General features: G+C 38.2%; 1 protein-coding gene across 2 annotated transcripts in view; it reads left to right on the top strand.

Annotated features, from left to right (window-relative positions):
- The window catches only part of NSF (N-ethylmaleimide sensitive factor, vesicle fusing ATPase), a 132,161-nt gene that overhangs the window by 46,925 nt on the left and 72,576 nt on the right, over positions 1-12,660 (top strand). For both annotated transcript variants that reach the window (XM_028498343.2, XM_028498345.1), the window contains exon 8: positions 11,332-11,531. In XM_028498343.2, the coding sequence (XP_028354144.1) occupies positions 11,332-11,531 (200 nt within the window). The remainder of the gene's footprint in view (positions 1-11,331; positions 11,532-12,660) is intronic.

The raw sequence follows: 12,660 nt of genomic DNA, 5'->3' as shown, positions 1-12,660 counted from the left end.
TCCGGAGCCTGTGCTCCGCAGCGGGAGGGGCCGCAGCAGTGAGAGGCCCGCGTACCACAAAAAAAAAAAAAAAAAAAAAAAAAAAAAAAATCCTTATTAGCTTATGATTTAATTGAGGCTATAGAACATGTACACTAAATAAAATAAAAACCTAAGAACTCTTAGAAGGCAGCTTAATGTAGTGTCAGTTATAACTATGAATGATGTTTCTTAAAGTGTCCTCTGGCCTGCATGACAGTCACCTGGAGGGTGCTGGTTAAATAGCTTCCCCAGCTCCACTCCAGACTTAATGAATTCAGATTTCTAGGAGTAGTGCTTGGAAATCTGCATTTTAAAAGGCTCCATTGGGGACTGCAAGTAAAATGAGTTTAAAGCTAAGGGACAGAGGAAAAAAAAGAAGAAAGGAAAAGCTGTAAAATTCTGAAACTAATAAAGATACATGCTGCCAGATGGCAGCAAGGGAGGACCTGCTATAGTAGAAGCATGATCTTTGTCATCAAGAATTTGTGAAATACCAGGCCACACCCTCTAAGGGAGTAAAAAACAGATGGGGGTGTCAGCAAGGATTAGTTTGGAGAGTTACTACACATACCCCATCTTTAGTTCTAGGCTATCTAATGAGAAGATCTATAGTGAATCTCAGGTGACTAATTTGGATATAGGCTAGTCGGGTGGTAGGCATCCTGCATAGATGCTTGGTGCTTAGGGCACAGGCCTTTTCCACTTTATCATAACGGAACTCAAGGTGCTCTTGGCATTTTAAAGTTGATGGGGCAACAGCAGGTCCCTACTGGACAAAATGATACCCAGAGATTAGACGATCAAAGACCTGACTGCTCAGATGGGGTCGGAAGTTATGTTTTTAGTCTTAAGTATTTCCTTTTCTTAAAGATTTGCTAAGTGCCGAGCTAAGGAAATGTAGATAACTCGTTTTAGAGACTGACTGATGATCTTTGAAACAAACAAACAAAAAGCCCTCCTATATTATGAGTTGATGCAAGCTATTCTCCAGGCCCTCATTGCATGGTTGGAAAACTGTTTCTTAGTGTAAATAATCATATTGTACTACTAAAATGATAAGTTGAATAGAACTAAGAAAATACTCATAATTCTAGGAGAAGTTAGAATTATGCAAACTTTAAAATAAAAGATTAAATATTGATGTTATCTGTGATTGTATTTTCTGCAAGTGCATGCATGATTTAAAAATAAGCATTCAAATCTGGTTTGCACAACTGCAGAGAGAGGCTTGCAAGACTTGTGAATATGTCCTGACGTGCCGCTAGTCTGTTGATAGCCTCCCTATTTTGGCAAACTTGGCAGATCTGTCTGCATTTGAACTGGAAGCTACTTGGGATTCCCCTTTAAACATCACGAAACCCACGTCACACTTCTCTCTCTTTATAGATCTTGTTTCCCACAAAATAAATTAAACACTGTTTATCCTGATGCTAATTTGACAGACATTCCTCCTAATTTATTATTATTCTGCTTACTCTTGTGTAAAATTAGTGTTTGCTGTAATTTTTTCCTCTTTTGGATACCTAAAAGTTGACTGACAATTTTTCCTCAGTGCAGCTTGCCTTTGATATAATCTCAGGAAAACAAAGAAAATTCACTGCTTTTTAAAATTGAAGAGATTAGCAAATACAAATTTGTCACTTTTATGGATAATATTTGAAAGATTATAAACAGTAAACATTACTATTTATTCATTTTACTGCAGAAATAGGCTGTCTTTTTCATTGAGCTATTTTAAGAAAAGAGATTACAATTAGTATATTAGGTCTCATACATATTTTCATGTATTATTTTCATCAGAGGGGCTACATAAGCCTTATTATAATGGATAAGGTCTTATTATATTTAGACTTTTAGGTCAAAAATCATTTCAAGCTATTCATAGCACACACTTAAAGCCACCTAAAGTTCTCTCCACCAAAATTTGTATGATTATAATCACTGAATATCAATACCTGGGGCTCAAACGGTGTTGTAAATTTTTACATTGTTGGAGAATTGCTAATTCAACTGGCAGAGAGTGGTAGTTAGAATTAAGGTGAGAAGTGCATATCATACAAATCTACCTCAAACTAAGAGGCAAAGGTTGGGCAGTGGTAATCTAGCATTGCAAATGCCCTTTTGGGTGAAGAACCCAGAAATAGCCCCAGTTCCTCTCAGCAGAACCAGATCATCCCAGGTGGGTGCGAGCAGAGTGAGATGTGTGCCCCGGTAAGAAAGAGGAGGGGCAGCTTTCTAATATCTGGTAGTTAAGGGCTGTGAGAGTGGGTGCAATTGGGAGGATAAGGGGAACTTTGGAAAAGAAACATATTTATTATAATAGAACAGGTTGGGGAGAAAGATGATTGAAGGATGTGTACACATGGAACTGATAGTTGTGGTAGCTTGGTTTTTATGGATGGAGCTACATCTTGACCCTAAATGAGGTTGGAAGGCTTGAGAAATAGGTGTGAACTGAATTCTGCCTAAGGCATAAGAGAAGCAGGCAGGATTGACTCAGATAGTAATCCACCGGAAGAGAGAGACTAAAGCTACAGAGAATCCTGCCCTACTGAACACTAGTAAGATCTTTGTGAAACTACTGTGTTACAACTCGTTTACTACAGTGTTAATTTGGAGTTTGAGATTCATCAATGGAATGGGCACTATAATTTGCAATGTCCAAGTGACACTCGTGTTTTAGATCAAGTGTCTAAGGGGCCAGATGGTCACAATAGTCTCAGAAAAAATTTCACAAGCAAGATTGTCACTTATTTTCAAGCTTTACAGTCACCTAACTATGATCCAGTTCTCACATTAACAGTTGGGAGTCTGGTTCCATTTCATCAGTCCTCTATAGCAAGGTGACAAAAAAATAAGCTAATATTTATTAAGCCAATATTTACGAGATCTTCCTGTGTGCCAGGAAGTATTCTAAGTGCCTTATGTGCGTTATACTTAACCTTCATAATAATCTTCTGAGGTAGTTGCTATTATTTCCAGTTAGTAAGTGGAAGAACCAGGACTTGAATCCAGGCAAGCTGACTCCGGAGCCCCCACTTTTGAATTTATTTAATACAAAAAACTGTCCTTTATTCTGAGATTATGTCCATCCTACCTTTTGATATTACAATATATTTTCTTATATGAAGTGGTGCTGATAGAAGATGCCAGGTTTGATATTTTTGTTTGTTTAAGAAATCTTTACCTTGCAAAATAAAAAATAAGCAACCCAATGACAACACTAACCTCCAGGTATTTTTTAAAAAAGAAGTTCTTTAGCTAGTTTTGGAAATCTAAGTCTGAGAATCACTGGTCAGAAAAATGGGACTCTTAGTAATTTTTAATGTTCTCTAGAGATTTTTTCACTTGATTTATTTCCTAATGCACTTAATCCAATCAGTCCTCACCTATCTGGCACCTGACCACAAGTCATACTTTCATCCATTTGACAAATATCTGTTGTGAAATATAATTGAAATGCAGCTTTGCGGTTCATATTTTAGGAAATCATTAAAAATACTTTATGACAAGGGCTCTAGAATGAGATACAAACAAGCCTTATACTAAATTATTTACAGAATGTAGTCTTATAGTGAGGTTCCAGTGTCATGTTCACTTAAATCCTTAGTAAACAATGGCATTACCATTTGCTATGTTTATTTCTTTGGTGTTTTACATTATTTGTACTGTTATTAATAGCTATTACATAATGATATATTAATAGATATTAATACTTTTCATTGTCCCTAACATATGGAGAACAAAATGGAAGAGAACAAGAGTATCCCTGCTAGAGAAGAATGAACAGGGGAGCCAGACAAAGAAGTTGTCTGGCTTACTTGTTGCTCTAACTGTAATCTTCATTGTTTGCTTTATTTATCTATGTGTCATTGGTGACTTCAGTATCCTTGTTGGTGATTTGTTCAACAGTCTGTCTTCACAGTTCTTTGGAGTCCTCATTTCCTTTTAACTTTTCTTTCACTCCATCTCAGCTGCTCACTCTTTGGTCATACCCAAGACTGCACCATCACTAATAACCACTACTTCGGGGATCTCAGTTTTAAGCATCTTGCTCTCTAGCCACCTCCCATTTTTTCCTTGCTTTCTTCTAGCATAGCCCTTACCCCAACTCCAGCAAGTTTGACATGGGGACCTTCCAGTTAATTTACTCTGTCACTTCCCAGCCATTTTGTCATCTTTACCCAGCTTAGATTCCATGGTCTGTCACCTTCACCCTCCTCACATACACCCTTAACAGCCTTGCTCCTCATCTTGTATATGTCAGGTGTTTCTCAGCTACCTGCTTACTCTGTATCAGTACCCAGACTTAAATATGGCTTAAGAAAAACACAAAACCATGGTGTTTGATCTCACTTTAAATTTAAGAACCAAATCTCAAGCAAGCCCTCAGTATTTCTTGGAATCAGTATTTCCTTGCATTCCTTCTGTATTTCCTTAGTCTACACTTGATCTTAGCCAAAAGGCCGAGAAGGGATGTATTTCCTTAGTCTCATCAGTTTCCTCACCTACTCTCTGAGATGACTAGTTCCTCTCCATTCTTCTCAAACGTCCAACACCACCTCTTCCGTCCTTCCATCCTCACCGGCAGCTGATGACCTGGAATCTTTATTTCACTGAGAAAATAGAAATAATCAGAAGAGAACTGCTTCATCTTCCCACCTCCAAATGTAGCATTTGTTGAATTAATCAAAGAACATGATATCCCAGAACTTCATTTACTCCTATATTCAAATATAATTAGCAACTTAAAATTCCAAAACCAAATATATAAAGCCATTTTTGGCCATTTTGAATTATGCTTTTCACTACCACCTTCCTTTATGTTACTGTAACCAAGAGTTGTTATGTTTTGCCTCATCCAGATAAAAATTAGGTATTTTTAGGAAGATGATTAACAGGAGCAGTTAATAAAATAAGCAGTTAAATAACTGAACTCAGGAAACGAAGAGAAGAAATGCTTTGGCACTATATTTGATTATACTATTAGCCCACATTAGTTATTACTTATATAAGTTATGGAGAAAGGAGAAAAGATGCGAATGACTTAGAAATGAAGACTAAAGCCTCAAACTTGGTGGAGAATGGAGGGAGAATGTTGAAAACAGGCCATGTGATAGTTTTGGATTTTTTTGGATGGAAAATTAGATAATAGACGAGCAAAAATTAGATAATAGACTCTAGCTAAAATTAGATAATAGACTTCAAATTAAATTAATACTTTACCTTGTGTTGCTAAACTTTAAGATTCAGTTTTGAAAAAAAGATATGGTTAAAACCAAAAAAGTCAAGATTCTTATGCCAGCTTTGATAAAATTTATATTTATATAATTGAGTAAGAACCTACCTTACCTAACACTGTAAGTTGCTTATATAATTACAACAAAGAGGAGAGTCCCTCAGTAACCTGAATTTCGTATGCTGAGCTCACCCAATGGCATCTGCCTGCTCAAGCACATTTCCCCACACGTTTTCCCAATTCCCCACGTTCTTTCCAAACCTTTACCATGTTTCCCAATATCATCTCCTCATCCTGCATTTTGTAGATGACCTAAGCCCCCTACTTCACGTAGTAAACAGAACCCAACAGGCATAACCACAGCTTACTTCCTCTTCTCTTTACTTAACTAGTCTCAGAAGAGGTTTCCTTGCAACTATCTCCTTAAATCCCTACTCTTTGTTGCCAGAGTTCCTGAAAGTGTGATCTCTGTCTGTTCTTGCTTATGCTACTTAGCTTCCTTCTCCTACCGCAACCCAAAATGATCTGACCCAGATCAGCATGAACTTTCCGATTTTTAAATCTAATGTTCTCTTTCCAGGCCTCATCCTTTGTCTCTGGAGCATTTGTCCCTATTGTCACATTCCTCTGCTTAAAGCTTTTTGAGGCTTTTCATGTGCCCAGAGCGGGCATTCAAAAATATTGAATCAGTAGTTTTGATATCTTCTCTGAGCTTTCAACAAGTCTTTCTTAATGGACATTACTGCCTGAATCTCAAATGCCTTATAGCCAAAAACAAAGTTATGATTTCCTCTTGCTAACTTCTTAGTTGTTTTCTGAGATTACTATCATTTTTCCCATGTGCCCCCAGGCTAGATGCCTTAAGGTCATCCTTGACTCTTTCTCTTTTTCTTATTTTCTTTTGGTCTCTAAGCTCTGATGAATATCTCCCCTCTCTTCCATTCTTTTCCTACTACAATTTCTTAAGATTATTACCTCTTTCCATTCCTGGTCTCTTGTCTGGATTATTTCAGTAGTACATTCAGGGATTTTAATTTGAATTCCATGATTGGACCTCAGAGGATCTAAAAATCTTCTCAAAATTGCATGCAAATTTTTGTACATGGGCATTTTTCTGGGCAGGTCCATTAGACTATTCCATGGGAAAGAAAGTGAGAGATAGAATGAGAGAATATGACATTTTAAACAAGTCAGTTCCACTGATTTCTCATTCTTCTATGCCTGCCCTTTGCTATGTAGTTCCCTAACCCAGGGAACTGATCTCTGAGTAGTGAGGGGGCATGTAAGACATAAAGGAAAAAAAAAAAGAAACAGTACAGCTCGCAGTCAGACAGTCCAGCAGCCAGAGATCAGAGGCTTCCCAGCATCAGAGCTAGGCCTTAATGTCCTGGAGAAGCTCAGGGGAAAGCTGGGGTATCAGTAGGGAGGCAGCCTTCTGAGGCCTCTGGACCCAGTTGTTCATGTGCTTCCAAAGGACTTGGAGGGATAGGAAAGCTTAATTGGCAAAAATCCAGAGCCAGCCAGTGAGGCAGTGTCCCCAGAAAAAGGTTAAGAACATTCCTCCAACTAGACTCCCACCCTCTGATCTTTGTTCTCTAGTCCTTCGTCTACTCCACTGCGGTTAGTTTTTAAACACACATCTCATTATGTATCCTCCTTGATTAGAAAACCCTGGGTTTTTACCAAAAAAATTAAAAACTCCTGGGCATGGTGTCAAGGCCTTCCTTAGTTGGGAACCTGTCATCCCTTTACTCAGGCACTCACCTCCAAGGCTCCCAGCCACAGAAGGTGATAACTGGCTGTTTTGAGAGGACAGCTTCTAGGTCCATACTGCCATGCCTAATCTAATGCTAATCTCTCTCTTTAGGGTGCCATTTCCCTTCGCTTGCCCAACCATGAACCTCGAACTGGCTTTCAAGACCCAGACTGTATGTTACCTTTTCCCCTCTGTCCATCCCTAATTTTCTGCCATCACTAGCAGAATCAGTCTCTCTTGGCTAGGTTCCAAAAAACATTTCATGCACATCTCTGATAATGTCATATTATATTGTAGATAACCTATTTTTATTTGTCTTTCCTACTAAATCAGAAATGCCCTGCAGGTAGGGACTACCTTTTTCATGTTTGTATCCCAAATACCTAGTTTCATGCCTAGTCCAAACAGGAGCTTAATACACTTTTGTTGAATGGAATTATTTATGAAGAGTTTTTATGACTTATTTAAATTAGAGACCAATGCTTATTTAATAAGTCAGAAGGGCTATGATAATAATAGTAATAACAAAGTCCCATTTCCACTGCTTATTCAAGTAACTGCTTCCTTTGTGGAAGTGGATTTTGAAAATCTTCACATGTCATTGTATATTTTTGATGTGCTTTCTTGACATCCTAAAAGAATTATGGTTCTCATGCAGAATAGCGTTTCTATGACATTCTTATTGATGTTATATTGAATAGATTCTGTAATTTCACAGATCTGTATTATATATAAGTTCCACGGATGTGCATTTTATCTTTCTCTCAAACTTCATGGTAATATTTTGTGGGTTATTTATTTTATGACATCTGAGTCAATTTAATTCAAAACACATTAAATTGAGCATTTCTCACGTACAAAAACAGAGTTACAGAGTTAAAAATCTAGTATTTATGTATTATGTAGTTTGTCTTGCTAAATTTGTAAGTCCCAGTCATTGCAAAGGTGTTTTTTAGATATTTAAATGAGTTCAGCCATGAAAGTGCTGTTCATAATTTAAGAGCTTCAGATAATTTTTAAAAACCACCTTCTATCCCCCCATTTTCTCTGAGTTTTGTAGGAAAAGAATCAATAATTTACTTATTCAGCCATTTATTGAGTACATATTATGTGCTAGGCATTAGGCTGGGTGTCTGCAATTCAGGATTGATGAGACAGTACCTGCCCTTGAATAGTTTACAGTCTAATAGAAAAGAAAGTATATAAACAAATAATTGCAATTTAAACTTTGGAGAAGAGGAAGGAAGCTCCTTCTTTGAGAACTGATGCTGAGGTTGAGAAAAGAGATGTCTGCGGATAAATTTGTAGATAAAGAAGCAGGGATGTGAAGGGGGTTTGGAGATGTAATTAAGGTTACTAATAACCTCATCAAAAGATAGGGAGATTAACCTGAAATATCTGGGTAAGCCCAACATAATCACATAAGGTAGTTTAAGGCAGAAGAGACAGAGAGATGTGTCAGAAAGAGAAGCTGAAGAGAACTGAAGCATAAGAGAAACTCAGACACTTGCTGGAGGGGGACCCCATGGAAAGCATCAAAAGGAAAGTAGGCAGCCTCTAGGAGAAAAGATCAACCTGACCCCTAGTTGACAGCCAGCAAAGGAACAGCGATCTCAGTCTTATAGTGACAAGGAAATAGATTCTATCAACAGCCCACATAAACTTGGAAGTGGATTCTTCCCAGAGCCCCATTGGCCCACACCTTGATTTCAGTCTTATGAAAAATGGAACAGAGCCACCAAACCCACCCAAACTTCTGACTTAAAGAACTGTGAAATAATAAATTTGCAGTGTTTAAAAAAAAGAAGGGGGCCAAAAAAAGAAAAAAAGAAGCAGGGAGCTGAAGGGAGTTCATGCCTGATAGTCTTTTTTTTTTTTAATATGAAAAGTAGGAAACTAGATCATCTCTAAGAACTAATGGCATGGGTAGTGCTAGAGAAGAGAAGAGTGAAGTCTGGATAATAACTAAGGAGAATTGGAGGTGAACAGAAACAGGTAAGGGGTGGCATGAAATATTGAGAAAGCAGTGAGAGTAGAACTGAAATCAGATAGCATGAGACTGTTAGGATATCAGTCAGCACAGTGGTGTAATTTTCTCTGGTCATGCTCTGTGGCCAATGTTTAGGTGCAATAAAGCCGTATTGTGTTCAGGGCTCATAGGGTAGGTGTAACAGAAGTATAAGAATGCTGAGGAGGTGAGAGTCCTTGAAAGAAAGCATGGCTTAATATGGAAGGAAGTGTGGTTAGAAGGAGGTTGATAAACTTGGAGAAGGTTGAGACTGGAGAGATGGGGCTAAGGGCTGGTACTTTGTAGGTACTTAGCAAGTCTTCCTTTTATCCTTTCTGGCTCTCCCCTCGTGCCTGTTTCACTCCCTCCACCACCACCTGCCTCTGCAATGGTTTATACAAATAGTTTCAAATCATGATAGTAGCAGTTGGTTTGGAGAGGAAGGTTAGGAGCGGGGTTCCAAAGTCCTCATCAGATGTGTCCCAGTGGCTTGGATGCTGACAGTGCCTGGTGGTGTTGGCCTCTAGGAGAAGCTCAAGGCTTATCCCCTTATCTCCTTACCCCTCATGCCCCAAGGGTGGGACGAGAGCAAAGACATTTTATGGGCCACAGTTCTTTTATATTTTTATTTAATTTATTTATCTTTGGCTGCATTGGGTCTTTGTTGCTGCGCGCGGGGGCTACTCTTCATTGTGGTGCACGGGCTTCTCATTGCAGTGGCTTCTCTTGTTGCAGAGCACGGGCTCTAGGCACGCGGACTTCAATAGTTGTGGCACACAGGCTAAATAGTTGTGGCTCGCGGGCTCTAGAGCACAAGCTCAGTAGTTGTGGCACACGGGCGTAGTTGCTCCACAGCATGTGGGATCTTCCTGGCCCAGGGATCGAACCTGTGTCCCCTGCACTGGCAGGTGGATTCTTAACCACTGAGCCACCAGGGAAGTCCCTGGACCACAGTTCTTAGGACAGGAATTTACTCTGTGATGAGAAGGGTTAAGAATCTAAGCCTTTAAGGGTTTCCACTAAGTTCCCCTTGTCTCTACGAGTCTAACCAGAAGCACAGATCTCATTACTTTCAAGGATTTAAAAGGGAGTCTTTTTTTGAAACAAAGATAGAAGCAATGGCAGTACTGGCAATCCAAAATATCTTCCTCCTCAGAATCTAAAATTTCTAGTAGAGTTGGTTGAATCTTGTGGTTTCCTTTATTGAGTCATTCGATGTATTGTTGTAATTTTTCTTAAAGATATTAATTTTTAAGGCTTTTGTTCCAAATGAGGACATTTTCCATAAAAATACACTGTATCCCATTTCCAGAAATTTTCTTGTTCACCTGTAGTTTTGAGTGTAACGCTTGAAATCTAAGAATTCATTATTTCACAGAGTGCTTTTTTGGTGTAGTATAAAGAAAAAAACGCATAAGTAAAGAGTCATGCATCTTAAGTGTGAAACTTAAATAGGTGAGAATTCCTAGAGTGAGTAAACAGAAACCAAATTTCATCTTAATCTTAAGAAATGGAGTAAATGCTTGTGTAGAGTGGGCTAAAGAAATCCCAGGGAGTCTAAATCATTAGTCTTGCTATTTTGCTATTGTTAATGATACCTTTAAGGCATTTAGCAATGGTTGCCTAGAAAAGAATTGAGTACTATTCTTGTGAAGCTTCAGTGTCATTTTTATCCTGGTGGCTCTGAGAAAACACATTTCTCACTTGGCATAGTCACGTGAAATAGGGCATTCAACTTCATCCACAAAGTCTGTAACATCCATCTGGACCCTATAGATTGCTCTATACCCACCCAACTCAGACATGTCTGCCCTTTCTTCAAGTGCTTGTATTGACAGGTAGACCTGTAATTTCTTTGACTAAGATACAGTTTCCGTAGCCTGTCGTATCATAATAGATCTGTGTTGGGTTAAACTTGCCTAAAAACAGATCTTTTTTCCCCCTGGCTTTAAAGTAAAGGATAATGAAAAAGAAGTAATATTTCCTAATTAGGTATTTAGGTCAAAGAGACATTTTCAGAGTTAAAAGTATTTGTTCTCAATGATAGTTCAAATATACTTTTCAAAAGACCTTTAATTGGCAGCTTTCCCCCTCAACTCTTGGTACTGGTGTAGGAATTGTTGGTGGATTTTCTGTTTTAAAAAGATCTTCAGTTCATTCTTGTTCTGTTTATGGCACCTAGATATTAATATATGTTAATGCTATTGCTGTATTCTTCCTAACATGCATGTGAAGAAGAAAGAAAACTTTGATGTCTTACTTGCATTTTAGTTAGTTGATGTAAGACTGTTTTCTTTACCTTTTTAGGTTGCAAACATGTTAAAGGCATCCTGTTGTATGGGCCTCCAGGTTGTGGTAAGACTCTCTTGGCTCGACAGATTGGCAAGATGTTGAATGCAAGAGAGCCTAAAGTGGTCAATGGGCCAGAAATCCTCAACAAATATGTGGGAGAATCAGAGGCTAACATTCGTAAACTCTTTGCTGATGCTGAAGAGGAGCAAAGGAGGGTAATGTTAACATAAGTACAATTTAGTAAAAGTTTGTTATCACTTATATGATGATTGAAACCCAGAGTTATGGTGGAAGACTTGTTGCTGGGATTTATAGTTTGAAGAAATTGCAGATAAAATTTATTTTGAACCGAGTTATGTCACTGAACTGGGATTATGGGAGATTTACATGGTGTGAGCAGATGTCAATATCCACATGTTCATAATACAAAGACAGATGATTATATGAGCCAAAGGTTTTGCAAAACAGATCATGAATATGTTTTTAAGTGACACTTTTATTCCACATTACTTCCAGAGACTTGAACTCATTTATCCTAAAAGAGAGAAATTAAATCCATAAAAGGACTTGTAGAATTAAGTATGTGTAAGGTTCATGTGCAGAAAGCTAGTTTACTTACCGCTGACTTAGCTGTAGTGACAGGTATAAGTTGTTAGGTCTCAAAGGAAAACTTGATTGGGGTCTTAGAAAAAAATAAAATTAACTAAAAATCAAGCCAGAGTTTACTAATTGTGATGGTTAATTTTGTGCTAATTTGCCTGGGCCTCAGGGTGCCCAGATATCGGTTAAACATTATTCTGGGTGGGTTGTGTTTACCATTTGAATCTGTGGACTGTCCCTAATATGCCATCCAATCAGTTGAAGGCCTGAATAGAACAAAAAGGCTTACCCTCCCTTGAGTAAGAGGGAATTTCCTACTGCCTGAGCTGGGGTATCAGTTTTTTCCTGCCTTCAGACTCAAACTGAAACACCTCTTCCTGGCTCTCAAGCTTGCAGGCCTTTGGACTGGAACTACACCATCAGGTCTCTCGTGTCTCCGGTTTGCCAGCTGCAGAACTTGGGACTTGTCAGCCTCCATAATTATGTTAGCCAACTCCTTACATTTAATCTCTAGATAGATAGATTTTGTATATATATATATATATATATATATATATATATATATACTTTTTTTTTCAGGTACCAGTATAATAGATAGACTAGATCTATAGATCTGTTGATTCTGTTTCTCTGGAAAACGTTGATTAATATACTAGTATTAACATATTTGTTTCATTAAAGGAAAGTTTAAAAACAGTGTCGTGGGATTTCTGGTCCTGGCAATACAGTAGACTAGGTAACCTG

This window comes from Physeter macrocephalus, chromosome 14 (assembly GCF_002837175.3).
Source record: "Physeter macrocephalus isolate SW-GA chromosome 14, ASM283717v5, whole genome shotgun sequence".
Classification (NCBI taxonomy): Eukaryota; Metazoa; Chordata; class Mammalia; order Artiodactyla; family Physeteridae; genus Physeter; species Physeter macrocephalus.
This window is presented reverse-complemented; position numbering and strand designations above follow the sequence as displayed.